General features: G+C 64.1%; 1 protein-coding gene across 2 annotated transcripts in view; it reads right to left on the reverse strand.

The window, feature by feature from the left end:
* TAFA5 (TAFA chemokine like family member 5) overlaps positions 1–19,170 on the reverse strand; it is a 169,070-nt gene that overhangs the window by 12,420 nt on the left and 137,480 nt on the right. For both annotated transcript variants that reach the window (XM_082742143.1, XM_082742144.1), the window contains exon 3: positions 12,116–12,243. In XM_082742143.1, coding sequence (XP_082598269.1) covers positions 12,116–12,243 — 128 coding nt within the window. The remainder of the gene's footprint in view (positions 1–12,115; positions 12,244–19,170) is intronic.

Consider the following 19,170-nt stretch of genomic DNA (forward strand, 5'->3'; position numbering starts at 1 on the left):
TCCTTTCCACAGCGTCTATTTTCCCACAGGCTCATGTTTGAACTTTGGCTCTGATGCTTTTTTAATCCCCTTTAAACGGGCAGAGGCCTGTCGGGGGCTGGGATGAGCCAGCGGGCCCAGCAGTGAGCAAGTCTTCATCCTTCGTGTCAGCTCCTGCCTGGCCTAGAAGGTCTGGATGTGCAGAGACCCAGAGTCTTCATGTGACCCCCAACAGGCTCTTAAGTGGGGGGCGGCTCCCAAGAGTATCTCATCCTCCTTGGGAGGTCAGGGACTCTGTCTTGCCTGTACATTCTCTTGAAAATGGAGGACCGAGTGGCCCCTGTGTGCCCCAGTGGTCTTGCTGCTTCCTTCTGCCCCCGCTCCAACGGGCTCTTGCTGCGGACTCTGCCCCTTCCCGTGAGGCTCACCTCCGCCCACCACCTCCTCTCCTGCCACGCTGCTGGGAGCCGATCCTTGCAGTGGGATGGGAAGAGCTCCTGCTGGCCAGACCCCACCTCTGCTGCTGCCTTCTCGGTCAGTGCAGCAGTGTCCGGGCCCCAAGGTCAGGCCCAGGAGCGAGGAGGAAGCCTCAGCCTCTGTCTGCACCTGAGGAGGACTCTATCATCACGGGGTTCAGATGGTCAGGCAGGGACATGCCATGAAGTTGCCTCCCACCCACTCGTGATGTGTCCACGGGGATGTGACCAGACCTCAGCACGTGCTTCTATTCACGGAGTCACAGTGTGATGCTAGTTGTTCTCACTTCCCAAAATACCTGGAATGGGAAGCTGGGCAGAGGCTGTGCTGATGGCATAAGAAGTCGGCCCCCGTATGCATCCAGAAACCGGGCCACGTCTTTACAGACTTGGTGGAAGGACCAGACTGATCCTCTGTCCTCCAAGGGTCGGCCCAGCTTGTTTGGTCATGCGGGGGACGGCCGTGGTTGTGGGGAGGAGGACCCTGTCGGGGGGCGGGTGGCCATGGTTGTGGGGAGGAGCGACACTATTTCCCCAACGCATCCGGTTCTGGGAAAACATGTCACGCGGGCTGTGACATGTGAGATGGAGCCAGACAGCCAGCTCTGGGGTTAGGGTTAGGGGGAAGGCCACGGGGACGGCTTCCTCCCGGTGCAGCCCGGGGGGTATGAGCCATACGGAGTGTTCTAGAAGGTGGCCCACAAAGAAAACAGCAGCACTTCTCCCCTCACAGACTCCCTGGGTCTTTCATATGCTGTTCTTTCCCCTTCCCACTGACCCAAGGACCCGGGAGGCCAGTGGGGCGGTGGGGAGGCATGGATAAGGAAACTGAGGCTACCAGGTATGCACCACAGCTGTCACCCTGTGGGCAGGGGACACAAGCCCGTGCAGAAAGTGGAGATGGCAGCCCTAGAGGGGGGCGCGGCAGGCGTGTCCACGCAGCCCCTGGCAAGCCTGGACTCTGTGTTCTGGCTCGGGGGGCGGGGGGCGCGAGGGGGCCTGGGGCCAGATGGTGACACGGCATTTCTATGACTCAGAACCTACGTCACCCAGTACCTCTCGGGTCTAATGAGGACTTGACATTTAAAGTCATTTGAGTTGAGACTCAGATCCTTCAATTCCATCTGTAAAGACTTGTCTAGAAGAAGCGTCCCTGCCTCATGCTGTAGCCCCTTCCCCGTGCTGTGTGCAGACACCGCCAGGAAGGGGCCCCCCATCCTGAGGGGTGCTGTCTGGGTGGCGGAGCTGGGCTGAGCACCGGCGTGCCCAGATCCGGGGGCATGAGGGGCGGGCTGGGACCCGGGTCGTGCGGACGACCACCGGCCCCCGTCGTGTGGGGCACAGCACTGCGCTGGACAGAGAGGACCTCGGCTGGGCAGCTCCCGCCTCGCGTGCACTGACCGGCTTCCCGCTTACGTGACCCTTTCCACGGCGCTGTCGGGGGCCGCTCGCCTCCGTCCTCCACAGAGAAACACAGCCCCGAGCAATGTCATCTGGGAGATCATAAAGACTTATTAAACAAATAGGAAAAAACATGTTTTTGACCACTTTGCCAGTATTTCTGCCTGATAAGCTCATGAAACCTGGACTGAGAACAGAATGAGCTCTGACAGCTCCTCGGGGAACTCGGAACTTTCTCCCTCCTCTCTCTCCCTCACTGCCGGCGCGGTGACCGCCTCACGTTCGCGGGATCACAGGGACCCCCCTGGACTGGTGGTGCAACAGAAATGCTCCTGGCCGCGGACGGGGCAGGGGAGGTCCACGACGGGCCGGCGGAGATGGGCGGTGTGGAGGCGGCAGCCCGTCCGCTCGTCCAGAACGGGGACCCCGTTCAGCGGGTCGCTCGCCGACGGGCCCCCATGGGGGTGCGCGCCGTCCGGGCCTTCCCTCAGGACTGCTGAGATCTGGGGCCATTCGACCTTTTTGGATTCCTGAGCACCCCCAACCCCCGGCACGAGGAGCTGCTGTGGGACGCTGGTGCCTGGCCAGAGCCTCCAGGGGTGGGCCTTCTCTCCCGCTGATTCAGCAAATACTTTTGAAGTCACATCTGAGCCGTCACTGACGGTGACAGCACACCTGGCACCCCGCGCTGTCTCCGGGGAGCCTTGCTGGGTGCCCGCTGGTGCGCAGAGAGCCGGGGGCTGTGGACGCTTCACCTCTGCGTCCCCAGCATCCAACGTGGAACCAGGAAGGATGGGGGTGGCGGGAACAGCATTGGGGGAGGGGAGAGAAGGGAGCGCGGACCATGTGGCCCAGTTGCCCACGCCAGACCAAGGGGACGGCGGGACTCGGCCTGCTGGGCCCCACACGGGGGCGCGTCCCTGTCCGGGACCCCAGTGAGGTCCGCTGGGCAGGATGATGTCCTGTCTCCGGCGTCAGCAACACTCCATCCCCAGGCGGCGGGCTCGGCCCAGGACCCGGCGTCGCTGGGGCGCATGTTCCATCCCAATTCAACCATTTGCCATTATGTACTTGGAACGATTCAAAGAACAACTTCTCAAACGAAAATGTGGATGGACGCGACGCCGCTGCCGAGAGGAGCTCCCAGCCCTAACCCAAAGGGCCCAAACCACGCGGGCTCCGTCAAACCGGCGTTCTGTTTCCGGGCTCATTTCTGCCGGGGACGTGAAGAATGTCACAGCTCACGGTCCCCGCCGATGCCACGCCGGCCGCACATGTCTGTGCTCACACAGGGAATTTACCGAAACGTCCAGCCACCGCCGTGGTGACGGGGAGCGTGGCTCAGAGAACACAGCACGGATCGCAGACCGGGTCCACAGTACCGACTCGCCGCTTTTCGCTGTTCGTGCAGGAGAACCAGCCAGTGCAGGCCTGCGCTGTGTCGGGGTGGGTCCCCGCCAACCACCCCCAGTCTTCCTGGATGCTAATTCTACAAACCCGAGAGAAGCCTTTTGTCCTTGGGAGCCCCCCACCAAATGGGTACAAAAGCACGTCCCTATGGGCACCTGCGGGGCAGGAGGGGCTCAGCCACAGGCCCCTGCCCACGGAATCAGCCAGAAAATCTGCAGAAAACCCCGTTTGTCCTTTATTTTTTTAAAAGATTTTATTTATGTACTTATTTGACAGACAGAGATCACAAGTAGGCAGAGGCAGGCAGAGGGAGAGAGAGAGCAGAGAGCCCGATGCGGGGCTCAATCCCAGGACCCTGAGATCATGACCTGAGCCGAAGGCAGAGACTTAACCCACTGAGCCACCAGGCGCCCCCACCGTTTGTCCTTTAGAGGTAAATCTGCGACCCCTCTCGCTCTGGTGCTGAGATGTGCAGTGGTGTCCCAGGAGTGGTCACTCCCTCCGCTGGGACCCAGTGTCCAAGGCAGGAGCTGCTCACACGGCAGCAGCTGGAGTGGGGTGATCCGACGGGGCCCTCGTCCCTTCCTGAACAATGAGGGGTTTCCTAGGCCCCAGGCTTGTCTCCTGTACCCCACCTTTGGTCCACCTCCTACCGTGAGGCCCCTTTCCTGAGCGCCTGCTGGGGGTCCTCACCTGCATCCCAAGTCCCCAGACAGGGGCTGAGGTGAGACCGTCCAATCTGCTCCCCAGGTACACAGACCCACATTAACCTACAGTCCTTTCTGTGCTATCCCTCTGTTCTTGGCATTCTGGGACTGGGGCAGCACCAAGGCTGAGGGTGCGTTTCTATGAGGCCAGCCTGGGGCAAGCCCAGTCTACACCAGTCTACCACGGCGGTGGAGACCCCGGGAGGGGAACATGACCAGTGAGCCGCCCCCCGAGGCTGGGCCTGCCAGGAAGGCTCTCGAGGCAGAGCTCGGGGGGTGTGGGGTTCTGCTGGGGCCTGGGACGCTGCCTGGCCGGCTGACGGCAACCCCACCGGAGACCCAGGGACCACTGTCTCCCTGTTCCCAACAGAGACAAGGGGAGACCCGCCACACGGCACCCAGCCATGGCCTCCGGCCAGGATGCCCCACACCATCTCCCTTGCGGCCCAGAATCGTTTTTCTTTCATTGGTTTTCAGAATGAGCCGCAAAACGGCAGCTGAGACTCGGCTGTGTAATAAAAGCTTCTGATTGCTGGGATGGCTCATTGGAGATCAGAGACAAACCCAGGGCCCCCGAGCACCTCCAGGAGGCACTGCGCTCCTGGCTGGCGTCCCAATCATCCCGTGGGCAGGAGCTCGCAGCTGGCGGCGGGTCTGCAGTGCCCTGGGGCCCGGGGCTGCTGAAACGCACGCGCCGCCTGCTGCTTCACGCTGGGGACGGGCCCACGGAGCCATGCCCAGCGCCTGGGCGTCACTCAGAACTCGCCAGCTGGGGTGATGGGAGAGTCCAGCTGCCCGGGGGCCCAGCTGGGAGCCCCGTATTTGGGGATGGGACCTGCTGTGCCGACGCTCCCAGGAGTCCCAGAGTTCGGGAGTGAAGGAGCCGCTGGCAGCCGTGAGTGCGGAGGGAGGTGTGTTCCCAGCAGCAGACAGCGGAAGCGGACTCACGGGGAGAGAGAACACGGGGGACTCGGAACCGCAGAGGCCCCCAAGGCTGCCAGTGTCAGCAAGGCTGTGGGAGGTCCTGCAGGAGGGGACCGGGAGGACCACGAACCCCTTTCCTGAGAAGAGGGGGGCCACTTAGTTGTGGATTTCGCCTACTAGGGTGCTCCCCGACTTGCCTCCATGGCCACTGCCGCGCCCTCCCCAGTGGGGGCTCCAAGCTGCCCGCACAGGCCCCGGGAGCTCGGCCACGCTGGCCTCCCTCTGACCTTGGACACACTCGTGCCCACACGTGCACCTCCTGGAGTGACTGTCTGTGCCCCTCATCGTCTCCGTGTCACGCCAGTGGCTGTGCAGTCCCCTCAGTCACCGCAGACCCCGCACTCCCTCCCCCACAGCCACAGCTTCTTATCTGCCATCTGTCCGCGTCAGAGTGACCGCACACCTGTGGCGCCAACCGGCCTCACCAAAGCAAAGCTCACTGTCCCTCCACCAGTGGCCCACGGCCCCCAGGGCAGGCTAAATGGACGCCGGCTTCTTCCATACGTCCCAAGGTCGTGCCTCAATCCCGGAGATGACCTGGACCCTGGGATTCCTGAGAAGCCAGGCTCTCTAGGAAGCTGGCCCCAGGACGGGCTCTGTGTGCACCCGTCTCTCTCCTGACTGTCTCTGACCAGTTCTGACCTACTGTTACCCCCGGGAGAAGCTGCCCCAATCACCTATGTGAGCCAGGTTTGTGACCATCAGGGGGCCTGGGGCCTCCCCAGGGGCAAATGTGCTGCCCCACAAATGCTGGCCCACAGAACAGGTGTGGGTGAATCCCTGGGGAGCAAATGCCCAGTCAGCCCAAAGCCTGGGGACCGACCACTGTAGCGGGCTGTGCCAGGGGCTCCCAGGGCTTCGTGCTGGACACGGAGCACTCATTCCCAGCCCAGGGGAGCGCCCAGCACAGACGGGGCCCTGCTATCCACAGACACTCTCCCTGAGCCCGGGGACCGTCCCTGAAGTCTTTGGATTCCAGGCTGGCCATCTCCCTCCTCCCCTGACGGAATCCCGAGTTCCAGGTTCGGGACGACCCGGCACGGCTGACCTCGGGCTTCGACGTGCTTGATCTGAATCTTTGTCCGTGACCCCTTTTTCCATCTGGGTTGAGAGGGCGCCTTCCCCCCTGTAGTCCCCTGCTCGCGGCCACGGACGGACCTGCGCTCACCTCACCCTTGGTGGTCGCGCCCGTGGAAGCCCACATCTGGGAGCTCTGGGAATTCGGGTTTTAAGTTCTTTGATCATCTGTTCTCTGCGTTTCTCTACTTTTGAACCTTGCATTCTTCAGAATTCCTGAACCGATCTTCTAGTCTTGTTTAATCCTCCTTCTCTGGAAAAATCGACTCCTTGGCTGAGACTTCCTCGTTCTACCGGATTGTTTCCAGAACCGGTTACACATGCACGCTGGTGTACGTGAGCACACACTCTCACGCGTGCGTGATCCCACGAGTACATGTGCGTGCTGTGCACACACTGTGTCCCGTTCTTATAAAATGATACATATTCTTGATCTTCTTAGCATCCACGTCCGCGTCCTGGCGTGGCCACGACTCTCCTCTTCACACAAACTTGGGGCTTGGGGGTTTGCGGGTGACAGGTCACCACTGCGTCATGGGCGGCCCGGCTGGGCTCGGGGCAGGTTATCAGGGGTGACTTGTACCGGAGCATGGCGGCTGCGGGGTGACCACACCCCTACGTGGGGCTCAGGGGCCCAGAGCCAGACGCACCTCCAAGGGAGGAAGGTTCAAGGCTGGGGCCTGGCGCCCCATGGGCAAGCTGTCCCCACCTCACTTCCTGACCAGCCTCTGATCCCGCAGGCCGCCGGCCATCTTTAGGACCCTGCTCTGCGGGGCCTCCCCCACTGCCTCCAGCACCCCGTTACTCCTGTTTCCCCTGCTCATGGTTGGGCGGTGGCCTTTGGTCATTGTCGTCACTTTGCTGCGTCCACGGTGGTGGGCGTGACGTGAGGAGCTGGTGGGCAGTTGGTGGGCTTCCCAGGAAGGTCCTCAGGCCCCAAACCGCAGTGACCCAGGATTTCAGCCTTAAGCTTGGTAAATTAGTGCGGGGATGGGTCAGGTCTCCAAAGTCATATCCACCCAGAACTCTCCATTTTTGGAAATGTCATTTGGAATTAAAGACGGGATCAAGTTTGTGACCCGGAATCATCCGTGAGGTGGGAAGAGCCTGGGTAAGAGGGCGTCTTCACAAGGTCCGGCTCTCATGGTCAGGCAGCCCTGTGACGACGGACGCACACACTGGGGATGCGGCCACATGCCCCGGAGCGCCTGGAGTCCCGGAGGCAGGACAAGGCTGGACGGACACCCCGCAGAGCCTCAGAGCATGGCCCTGGCATACTGTGGCTTCAGCCGACGAGAACGGACGTCCGCCCCTGTGAGCCTCCAGGTGCGGGGTCAGGGGTGGGGCCGCCGGAGCCTCACGGGGCGCATCCCCAGAGAGAAGCCGCAGCGCAGCGCCCCTCTGAGAGCTGAGGGCCTGCGCGCCTCAGGACTTGGGTCCCCGGGATGTCGCCTCCACGCCTGTGGTCAGCGTGACGGGGTCCAGGGTGTCCAGACGTGCTCCTCTCGCTGTGGGAGCCCCGGTAGGTCTGTCTGCCGCGGGGCCAGCTGGGAGGGCCGGGAGGGCTCGTCTGACCGCCGGGACGCCCAGGGGAGCTGCTCCTCACTGCCGGGGACCTGAGCACGGTGCCCCGACGAGCTCGCCCACCAAGAGCGTCCGCTTCTGCCGCTTCCTCTCCCGCGCACTCTGCCTGTCCTCCTCTCCGTCTCCCTGTCACTTGACACAGGCGTCCAGGGGGCAAAAGCAGGAAGCAACTATGTGTGTTCTTTCAACTGGGTACCCAGGACAAGCACTGCTGAGCTTCTACAAATGGTCTTACAAGAGTCTCCACGCCTGTGTGTGGGGCTCAGAGCCGGGGTCCAGGGCTCAGGGCTACGTGTACCCTCCTCCTGCTGTCCACCCAGGGCAGGTGCCTGGCCCAAGGAACCCTAAACGGTGTCTGGCTGGTGGAGTCAGGAACCACACGCTCCAGGTGCCCCCAGAGCAGAGGCCCACGTGCCGCTCCCATGGGCTGCTCAGAGGGTCCAGATCTGGCACACGCCAGGCCCTCAGGGGTACACCTGGGATGCAGGAATGCAGAGACCTCATGGGTAACTGGGCAGTGTGGACACGGCGAGTCATCCTGGGCGGCAGAGCTGGGTGGCCTGGCCTGGCCTGCGCTAGCTCACACCCAGGACCAGACACTTGGTACCGCAGGAGACGCCCGTCGGCAGAGCCCAACAGGACCACAGAGAACATAACCCACCCGGGGGCTCATCTGCCGTGTGATCAGGTCTGCAGCGAGCGCCAACCTCTGGGACCGTCAGGCTGGGCCGGGCGTCCCCTCCCAACGTCATCCGACAGAGACGCTCTGTCGCTGCTCACACCTTCCCTGGCGCCCCCCACCCCGGACAGCTGGGCACAGATGTGCTCGGGCGGGGGCGGCTGTGCCACTGGTTCAGAGCCTGCTCATGGAAGTGTTGTTGGGGGAAGTGAGTTCCCAGGAAATCCCGGGTCCTGGACAGAGCCAGACGGACACCCCAGTGAGAAGTCCTCAGGCCCACAACGGGCCGTTCGCACAGGACAGAATTCAGAGGTGTCGCCTAACAGCTCCCAGGGAAGATGGGTTCCCGTCTGGCTGGTCCATTCTGACTGGGGAGACAGGACAGCAGTTCCCATCGGGCGCCCAGCAAAACGTATGCGTGCACATGTGTGGTGGAGCGGCTCCCGACTGCGGCATCACGGTGGCCGCCAGCACGTGCCCCTTGTGAGCTCAGCCTCTAGCATCTGGAGACGCGCGCGGTGTAGGGAGGGCAGGAGGGCACGTCGCTTGCAGGGTGGACCCAGGCTGGGCGCCATCAGCGGACTGTGGAGCTCGGGGGAGACCACCTCTGGGGATGTCACGGGAGGGCGCTGTCGCCCCGAGGGTCAGCCTGCAGCGTCCCCCATGTCTCCTTTGCTGGCGCCGACGGGCGTCCACGGGACCAACCCAGGGCGGAAGCAGAGCCCGGAAATCCCGCGCGGGGGCTGGATCTTCCCTGAGTTTCCCCGGACGGTGGCTTCCCCGCGGTTCACCGTAACCTGCAGCCACCACCGCGTCCCGCGGGCGGCCCCGTGCACGCGGGAGCTTCGCTCAGCCGGATTCCCCCTCAGGACACGACATTCTCTGATATTTTTACTTAATGTCTTCTTCTTTCTCTTAAATGTGGGTCACGACCCAGCAAATTAATTTCACGACCCACTAATGGGGTGAGGACCTGACCTCCGAGAAGGAGCGTTCTCGGAAACGCACGCATCAGCACGTTCCCGGGCTCCACACAGGTGATGGCACAATTCATTACCGCACGTTCTTATGTCAGCCCTGAGCGGAGGGGGGATGGGCAGGGGCCCGTCAGGCCCGTGCCCGCCGCCGGGTGCTGCCGGGCACAGAGACGTGAGCGGCTCGGCCCTCGCAGAGTGGGGCGGGGTGGGGGACAGCCCTTCAGACACCACTGTGGCCGCTCAAGGGGCATGGGCCGTCACGTGGCCAAGCAGCCACAAGGGCACTCCAAGCCCATCTCACAGGAAACCTACTCATGGTGAAACAGGACAGGGCGGTGCTGACCAACGTCGGTGACGGGACGGAGCTGCCGTCCTGAAGACGGGATCCCACGCTCCAAGTATTTGGTGTTTGGGTCGAGAGCCTGAGTGAGCTTTGAAGAAAGCTTTGCGAATGGCCACCACATGCCAGGGCCGCTGTCCGAGCCAGAGACGCGTCTGCAGACCCCTGGGGTGGCCCCGGCCTCCAGCATCACCACGCGGCCCCTCAGAGGGACGTGCCAGCCCAGATCCAGAGCACAAGCCCTCCACACGGCCAGGGGCGCCGGGCCCCAGGCATGCACCCCTGTGAGGGGCGAGGAGCGCCGAGAGCGAGCCCTTTTGCGGACTGGCCCTGGGCCTAGCAGGTGTCCTGCCCACACCGGGCCCACAGGGGCATCTGCCCGAGAACCAGCGGCCCCCCCGGTGGGCTCCCCCGAACAGGCAGATGGGAGAATCCAGCTTCAGAGCTAAAGGACGCATGGGCTTGTGCTAAACCAGACCCAGGGTTTGAAGGGGGTTGGCCCCGCAGGCAGACAGACCACGTCTGCCGCCTACTGCCGGCTGTGGTTTTCACAGCAGCCAGACCAAGGCAAGGGTCCTGAGCTCCTGGGCCTGTGGGGTCACGGGACCAGCCTCAACAAGGACTGCATCAAGGAACAGAGTCTGCCTCCTGGCGCGGGGCCTGCGAGAGGGGCTGCGGGGGCGGGGGCTGCAGAGCTCAGGAGTGGGGGAGGGCACGGGAGCCTCAAGTCACCCGTGAGACCTTGAGCGGTGCCGCTGGGTCACCTCCTCCAGCGGGCTGGCCCCCAGCACCGGGCTCGGGGCCTGGAGTGCAGGTCTGACCCCACAGCCACACCCCAGGGCCACGGAGGTGGGGTGGTGTGGAGCCTCCCCAGCCCTCCTGCCCCAGGCCCTGTCACAGGCACGTCCCGCCCTCAGGGCTGCCATGGGCCCAGCGGGGAATCCACGCACTGACCCGCTGCTCCCCGGGGGCGGGGACAGGGGCTGGCTGTCTAGGATCTGCTTGTTCCCAGCTCTCTGACTTTTGGGTACAGCACACAGAAAGACCCGGAAAGATCCAGAAAGGTAAGCTACCTCCTGGAGGCGCCTGGAAGGGACAGCACACGCCAGAAGCCCCCCAGGCCCCTGAGAGCCAGCTGGTAGGTGGCAGGTCACGAGCCGGTGACCCCCACACACATCAGAGGTGCAAGGCCCAGCTGACCGGATGCTTCCGTGCTGGGCGTGGACGGACATGGCCTGGGCGGCTGCTGGGCGGCACAAGACTCCCTGTGGCCTCCCCGGCCTGTTGGCTGAGAGCCGCACTCGGCCGGTGCCTGTGGGTCCTGCCTGCGCTGCTGCCCACACAAACCCGCCTGACCCCCACAGACAGACGACCCGTCCTCAGAACAAGCCCCCGAGGGGCCCGGGTCATGCTTTTCCTCGGCAGCCACAGGAGCCAGGCCCCCTGGACACGCGTCTGGACGGCCTGCCGGGGCTCCCCTGCACAGACTGACCCGCGAGGAAGGAGGAAGCGGGCGGGTTCTCCCCCTCCCCAGCTCCAGGGGCCGCAGCCCCCATCTTGTGTGACCCAGTGAGGACGCTCGGATGTCCGCCGGGCTTTCCAGATCCTTCCCTGTGGGCCCCAGACCTGCCTGACTGGACATTCCCAAGACGCAGAGGCGGGAAAGCAAGGCCAGGAGATCACAACCCACTTCGGGGCTCGGGTTCTACGTGGAGCGCACGGAAGAGCCGGGACTGGGGTGACGGTCAGCCGGGGCAAGCAGAGGCCGCTGCTGGGCTGGCTGAGAGCTGCGGGGTCCCGGCGCCCAAGCCTGTGGACGCAGGCGCCGGCTCCCGTGGCTCACACCACCGTGCGTGGGCCTTGAGGAACTTACCTTGAAAAAGGGACCTCAGAGAGCGGCCCCAGAACCCTTCCCCGTCCTCCACTCCGTCCCCTCGGGACAGCAGCCATGGGACCCAGGCGGGTCTCGGCTCCTGAGACAGAGGGTACGCAGGGGGCCCCTCAGCGGGCTCTGGGAGGGACTGGGGTGCCCTCGGGGGTTTCAGGGTCGGGGCCTCTGCTCCGGACGGCCACCACGCAGTACCCAGAGCCGGAGCAGACCTTGAGGACTGCGTCCCTACCTGCTCCCGCTCCGTATAGAGGCTTCAGCGGCTGTGGGGGGTCCTAACCCGTGCTCCTGCCGGAGCCTCCCGCCATCCCAGCAACAAGAAGTGACCAACCACCCCATGGGGCTCTGAGCTGACTTCTGGGCGGACGCCTTCAGGCTGGTTCTGTCCAGCCCCTGGGCCCCCCGGCGTGGGGACAGTCTGACACAGTAGGGACAGAACGACCCGGTCAGGACAGACCGCGTGGGGGAGGCAGTGAGGCTGGCCGTGTCTCCACACCAAGCCAGCTGCCCCGTCCCCGTGCCTGCCGACATGGGGCCCACCTCCCCATGGGGGCCCGCCACCCGGGGCCAGCTCGCCCTCCGGAGTGCGGGGTGCACGGCGCGGCATACGCACCGTGGTGGTCTTCACTCGCCCGCCGGGCTGCGTGCACGTCCAGCCTGACCGGTTGATGAGCAGGTCACAGCCTTCGCCCTCCAGACACGGCAGCATGTCACACCACTGCTTTGTCTTGATGATTCGAGCTGCGAGGGAGAAGAGAGCCGTTCAGCCGCTGCTCCCTGGGGCCCCGGGGCAGCGCCAGCAGCCTGACTCCCGGCCTGGGGAGGGACAGTCCGGGGGGCAGCGCCTGGCGTCCATCGGGGGGCCGAGCCTCTATTCCTCCCTGTACCCAGCCCCCTCTTGAGTGCTGTCCCTCGGTTCAGCTCTGCCGCCAGCCCATCAGTAAGCGGCAGCGGAGGGAGAACTAGGACCACGTGCACGTCCTTCTAAATGCAAGTGCGAGTGATTACACGGTTCTAAGTCCGGGGCCCACGCAGTTACGCCGTCCGGGTGCTCAGACCGGATTCCCACCACGGGCCAGGCGCCATTTCACCTCAAAGCTGAGCCCTCCACGTGCACAGTTCGAACACCGCATCCTCCCCAACTCCAGCCCGCTGCTGCGGAAGGCACAAAACCTGGGATTTCCTAGGACACGAGGACGCGGAGTCTGGGTCTAGGCCACGTGAGGACACGTGCGTCTTTGGGCATCGCCCTGTGCTCCCTGCACTTGACTGTTCCCTTGGCGGCAGCAGGAAAAGGCGAGCGAGCTGGAGAGAGCCATGGTGCGGGTCTCGGGGCCGCTTCTGGGGGTACAAGAGCTCGTCACCCTGATGCCAGCTCCTTTCTACACTGTGCCATGAACTGCACTGTGTCCCCAGAGTGACATGGCAAAGCCCTAAGCCCCTGTGTGGGGGTCCTTAGACGGTGATTGTAGAGCAGTAACGCAGGTTAACGGAGGTCACGAGGGTGAGGACCCGATCTGAAAGGGTCGGTGCCCTCACGAGTAGAACCACTGAGCTGTACGAGGCCTCCCAGCACCTCCGCCGGCTGGCCCGTCCTCTCAGACTCCTGGACCCCAGGGCGGGAGAGGCAGCTGTTTGCTGCTGAGGCCACCGCGCCTGTGGCATCCTGTCCCCACAGTGCAGCAAGTGGTGACGGGAGGGAGACCCACCCTCAGATGCGGTTCTCCTTGTGCTGGGGCATCACTGTGGGAAGCGCGCCTGTGCGGGTCCCCAGGGTAGGGTGAGGACGTGCTGGACCCTGCTCACGGGGATCGGCCTCATCCTGGGTGGACCCCTAGAACGGGAAGCTGGGGGTGGGCGGAGCCCCTTCCCGGGCTGCTCGGCGGGAGCTCGGTGCCTTTCCCTGCACATCCCCGGGGCCTCGCTCCTCCTCTGCTCCCTGTTCCTGCTGGAGCCCCGAGCAGCAGAGCCTTCGCAGAAGCACCGTTTGGTGACGGGAAGAGACGGCCTGAAAGCCTGGCTGTACGCCAGCAAACGCACCCCTTAAGCCCACGGAGAGGCCAGAAGCTTGAAGCACGCACCCCTGGAAATCCTGTGCGGGGTGTCTGCGCAGGCTTGTCTGGGCTCAGCCGTGAGGCCCGGCAAGGGGGCTCAAGGGCAGGTGAAGGAGCTTCTGTGTTTGCGCTCCCGTCTGCCCCAGCCACGCCCGGGGAGTGCGGTCAACACAGCGGGCCAACTGTGCCGATCCGCGCCGCAGGGAGGCCCAGGACCACCCAGTCCTGGCCCAAGGGGCCGAGAGCAGAACTAAGGCTGTCTCAGGGACGGCTGTGCCCTTCCATGGCAGGAAGGCAGTGAGGCTCGGGGGCCTGGGTCACTTAGAACTGGGCTGCCAGAGCGGGTCGGGAGCAGGTCCTGGTCCGTGTGGGGCGGCCTGCTCTGCAGGACACGTGGTGATGTGGTCAGATGCCTGAAGCCAGCCGAGGAGACAGTGGGGCCAGGCCTGGGTTCCAACCCGCAGTGATCACCCTGGTGCTCTGTCCTCCCCGGAACGCACAGTGCACCGGGTGCGGGTGCAAGACCTGCCACAGGGCCAGCCCGTCAGTGCACGTGGACACGCAGCCCTCAAGGCCGGGCCCCCTGTGGTCACTCGGACGGGGGGCTGTGAGGGGACAATGCTGGCCTCAGGACGCACCTGTCCATGGGCCTCACAGCAGCCTCCTTCCCCCACCAGGCCGGTGGCAGAGGCCACCTCGTCCCGCGACGGCACCTCAGGTCCCTTTTCCACCCTCGGTTTGCGTTTCTCGAAGCAGCGTGGGGGCCCCCGTCCGTGCCTTCCCGACCGTCATGCACTCAGCTCTGAGAGCTGGGGAGCCGCGGGACGGAGGGAGCGTGCGGCCCCAGCACCCGGAGAGCCGCGTGAGCGTGATGGCAAATGAGTGGGCCAAAGGTCAGAGAGAGGGAGAGACAGGCGGGCTGCTGGGTCCTCACGGCCTGGGGGGCACCGGTCCTGCCTGCTGCAGCCACGGCCTCTGACCACACACGTACCCGCTTGTTCCAACACACGTGCACATGCACATACACAGTGACATAAGTGAACACAGGCAAGCAGCCACGCAGAGACCCACGGGCGTGCAAACAGCGCACGCGCACACGCAGACATGGGCCCACCTGTGCGTACGCAAGAGCACACGCTCATGCAGACACACCACGTCGCTGGCGGCACCCCCTTCTGACACGGGGTGGCAGCCCGGGCGTGTCAGGTGCCAGGGCTGCCAAGGGCGCCGCAGGGCTGCCGCTGAGCACACGCGGCTTTTGTGCCGCTGGGCTTGGCTCACCCTGCGGAGCCCACTTCCTGCGGGAGGCGGCAGGAGGCACAGCACTGGCCACCCCATCCCTGGGACAAAGGGGCCTTTCAGGCCACATGTCACCGCTTCCGTGATGCTGAGGCAGCTCCAGCGCCGAGGAGGGTGTCCTCCGGGAGCGGACGGTGCACAGGGACGTGAGCGACAGCAGCTGACCAGTGGCCTCTGGGGACTGTGGTGGCAGCCAGCCACATGCCACGGCCACAGGAGACCCCTCGGCCCACGGTGTGTCAGGGGTCGTCACCACATCCCCTGGGCTTATCCCTAGGCCCGAGGAGACACCGAGCTCTCTGGAACACAAACAGGCTCGTGCCCCCAGCACGGGCCCGAGTATTTGCTGCTGCCCGGCAGGGGCGTGAGCTCAGGGCCGCCTGCGCATTCCACCCCGAGTGCCGAGGTCTCAGGCTGGGGCTTGGCGCGGCTTCGGGCACTGCTCTGGGCTGCCCTCCCTGGGGGGCTTTAGGACGGGGCCTCTGCCTCAGTTTCCCGCTGCTTCAGCCCAGATGCGTAAGCAACGTAACACGAGCTGCGGGCACCGTGCGGGCGGCTGGCTCAGGACGCGGACGGTGCTGGGAGGGCAGCACAGGGACCGAGCGACGGCAAGGCGATGGCCAGGCAGGGCTGGTCACCCTGGTCTCAGGAGAGAAGTGAGTTAGGCGGCTCCGGGCCATGTGGTGGGAGGCCAATGTGCCCAAGCAATATTGGGACAGGGAGTGACCAGGGCTGCAGACAGACCAGGGCGGCCGGAGTGATGGGGCCTGAGCAGGGCAGCGCAGACGCTTCGAGGGAAAGGACAGCTCTTTGGAGACGGAGAAGAGCAGGCTGAGGCCTGCTCACGCAGGGTGGCGGGATCGGAGCGAGGGTCCTCCCGGCCCACCAGCAACACGGCCTCGTCGGCCTTGGGAACCCCCCAGGGCTCGGACACAAGCACGGGGGAAGCGCCGTCTCCTCAGGAGAGATGCGGGGTCGGGCAGTGTGACACCCAGTCCCCGAAGAGCCCAGCGCCGCACGCCACAGGCGCGGATGAACACGGTCAGGGACTCTCTCCCCCTTGCCCTGCCAGACCTCGAGAAGGACGGGTGGAGAGGGTTCCCTGCCCGGAGCAGGGCTGGGTGGAGGCCGCCGCAGGGGTGGGGTCTGCATCCGCCACGCCAGGCTGGACGTTTTCACGCCTGAGGGGCAATCTTCTCGCCCCCGAGCACCTGGTCTCCTCCCGGGACAGCCGGAAGGTCTCATCAGGGCCGAGACTAGGGCCGCTCCAGCGGTGGAGTCTCTGGCCCCATGCAGGGGTACGGTCAGGGCCCCTGCTCTCTGCCCCTCACACAGTGGCTCAGGGGCACGACACACATACCCTTCCTGCCACGGTCACCGGGGTCACCCCATAGTTTCCACGGGGCCACCCTCAGTGACCAGCTGCCTGGGAACCAGGGTTGTGCCATGGTCCCTGAGCTCTGACCCCCATGGGACATGACCACTGTGAAGGGTCCAGGTGACGTCAGGGCCTGTGATGGTCTCTCACAGGAGTCTCAGACTTAAGACACACAGCAAGGCCCCGTGCCTCCCCAGCTACCCGTATGACAACAAGATGATGGTCGTCTCAAGGCCTTTCCTAGAGAAAGTGGGGACCTTTCCTCCTGGGTTTCAGCTCGGCCATCCTCTCCGTGGGGCATCCGCTCCCCATTCGAATGGGTGTGCACCGCACACCAGCGAGCAGAGGCCCCAAAGGGTTTGCACAGCAAGGGCTAGGGACCTCGTGTCACACGGCAGGAGGAAAGCATGCGGCAGGACACATGCATGGCTCTGTCCCCAGTCCCCATTGCGACTGGATTGTGCAGCGAAGCCAACGTGTCCACGTGCGTGAGAAGCTCAGGGCGGGCACTGGCGGGCCCCTGGGCGGCTCTGCGTGAAACCCCGGGCCTGCTCGCGACAAAGACTCACAACAGTCAGCACGATTCCTTGCAGCTCGCGGCGTCCCCAACCTCACAGCCCGCGGCGAAGGGGGGAGGGCCCCGCAGGTACGTACGCCTCTGTGGCCGGCCCAGTGCCAGAGCTGGGCTTCCCCAGACACCCGCCTTGTAACACGAACGCTGCCAATTTAAATTTTATTAGTTTCGCAGTTTTGCTTGTGTTTAATCTGTGAATGTTTCAGTTTATTCCAGTTTATGGTCTGCTGAGGGCTCCCCGCTTGCAACATCATAATAAAAACGATTTAGGTCACTAGCGAGGGGCCCAAGGAAGTAGTTTTCCCTTCAAAGGAGTTCTCAGATGATTGAAGTCTGAGGAACGCTGCTGCCCGCCCAGGGCTAGGTGGTCAGGGAAGGAGGCAGGGCTGATGCCCACGATGGTCAGAGAGGGGCTCTCCGGCGAGCTCTGGACATACGTGGAGCCCCACACCCAGCGGGCCAGCCTGGGACTGTGGCAGGGAGCCTGGGAGGAGCCCGCCCTGTGGCCCACAGCCCTTCCTCCAGCCAAAGGGGTTTCGGGCTCCTTCTCCTGTGGTGGCCGCTCCTGGGTTTTCCCTGCGGTGGCCCCATCCCAGAGACAGCTGTGCGTAATGCACTTGGACCGTGGGGTCCCTGTCCCTCCATTGTCCCTCCGGCCCTTCCAGTAGGGGAAGGGTCTCCCCTGGGATTCTAATAGATTGCACGTCTGCTTTAGCCTTCGGGTAAAAGAACATGCTATGTCGTTGGCAGCATCACTCAGGCATTAGAGCCGGCCCCAAACTCAGTTAGGCTTGGATCAGTCCCTGCCGCCGCCGGCCCTCCCCTCCACGGAGCCGGGTCAGTGGCTTCCTCCCGAAATGACCCGTGAAAGGGCACACACTGTGCTGCCCCTCGATGGCCCCTCACTGAGCCGGGGACCCTCAGCCCTGGTTCTCCTTCTGGAGCACATTCCAGAAATCTCCAAGGCCGGGGGGGTCTGGCTGCAAAGTCATCTCTGCTACCTGACCCTCACTCTCAGCAGATCTAGCTTCCTCAGGCTCAAGAGGCCTCCTCATCACCACCAGCGCCACACCACACGGCATCATCACCTTCACCACAACCACCACTGCAATTACCACCACCACCACCACCTCCGTCAACATCATCTCCATCACCATCACCACCAGCACCATTATCATCATCACCACCACACCATCACCACCACCACCACCATCGCCGTCACCACCGCACCGTCACCACCATCATCGTCACCAGCACCCTTGCTAACCATCAGTAGCATCAGCAGCTCCTGGACTGAGCCCTTGTTGTGCGGAGCACACTGGTCCCCTCAGTCCCACCAGAGTTCTTGGTGGAGGCTCTCAGGAACTTCTTTCAGACGGTGCACGTTCTGAGTACCCTGTGATGTGGAATACTGAGAAGCTGGGGTTGGAGCCTGGAGGTCACCTTTACCGGCCCCGGGGGTCCCTGTCATTCCAGCAGAGATCTCCCCCCGACCCCACCTGTCCCAGCCTCGTACCCCCTGCCTTGTGCCCACAGTGCAGCACGGGGAAGGGCTGGGGAGGACTCTTAGACCTTTCCCTGAGCACGTGGCTGGAGGAGCCCCTTGCGTTTCATTCGTAGCAACCTCCTGCCTTCTTGGGCGACAGCGGACCTGGAAGGCTGCAGAGCTGTGTCTGCACAAGCCCCACACCCAGTTTCCCCAAATCAGCAGAGGACTCTGTTGGATGCAGAGACACCCGTACAGCCGCGGGAAGCAGGCCCAGCTGCACACCCCAGGCCTGGGGCTGGCCATGCAGCTAGGGAAGGCCTGTGGGCATGGGAATGCCCAGCAGGCACCTCCTGCCTGCCCTGTGTCCTCCCAGTCTGTGGAGACTCGGGGCCCATGATGGAGGGAGCGCAGTGCCGGGAGGCAGGAGGCCCGGGCTCAAGTCCCAGCCCTGCCCCCAGTCAGGCTCAAGTCCCAGCCCTGCCCCCAGTCGGGCTCCTTGAGCCTCTCAATTCAGCTCCTGGTCAGCTTCTCCGAAATGATCAACAGAACAAGCTTCCCCCCGACGCTGGCTGCTCCCTGGGCAGGGACCCCCCTGCCAGGCTGTGGGCAGGGCCTCACCCCCCCCCCCCCCGCCTTGTATGTCTCGATGGCAGTAGAATGTAAACCTGTGTCCCCATCACGCAGCAGCTCTGGGGCCTGGCCCGGAGCCGCGGAGAGATGGCGGCACCCAGGTCAGCCAGAAAGCCTTCAAATGCTGTGCCAGGGGCGGCAGGCCTCCAACGTGCCAGTGAGCAAGTTAAATGGGGAACATTTAGGGAAAAGTGTCCTGTGCCGGCACAGGTCCCCCCTCCCCCCTGTGAGGGTCAGGTGTGCT

This window comes from Mustela nivalis (assembly GCF_964662115.1).
Source record: "Mustela nivalis genome assembly, chromosome: 7".
NCBI lineage: Eukaryota > Metazoa > Chordata > Mammalia > Carnivora > Mustelidae > Mustela > Mustela nivalis.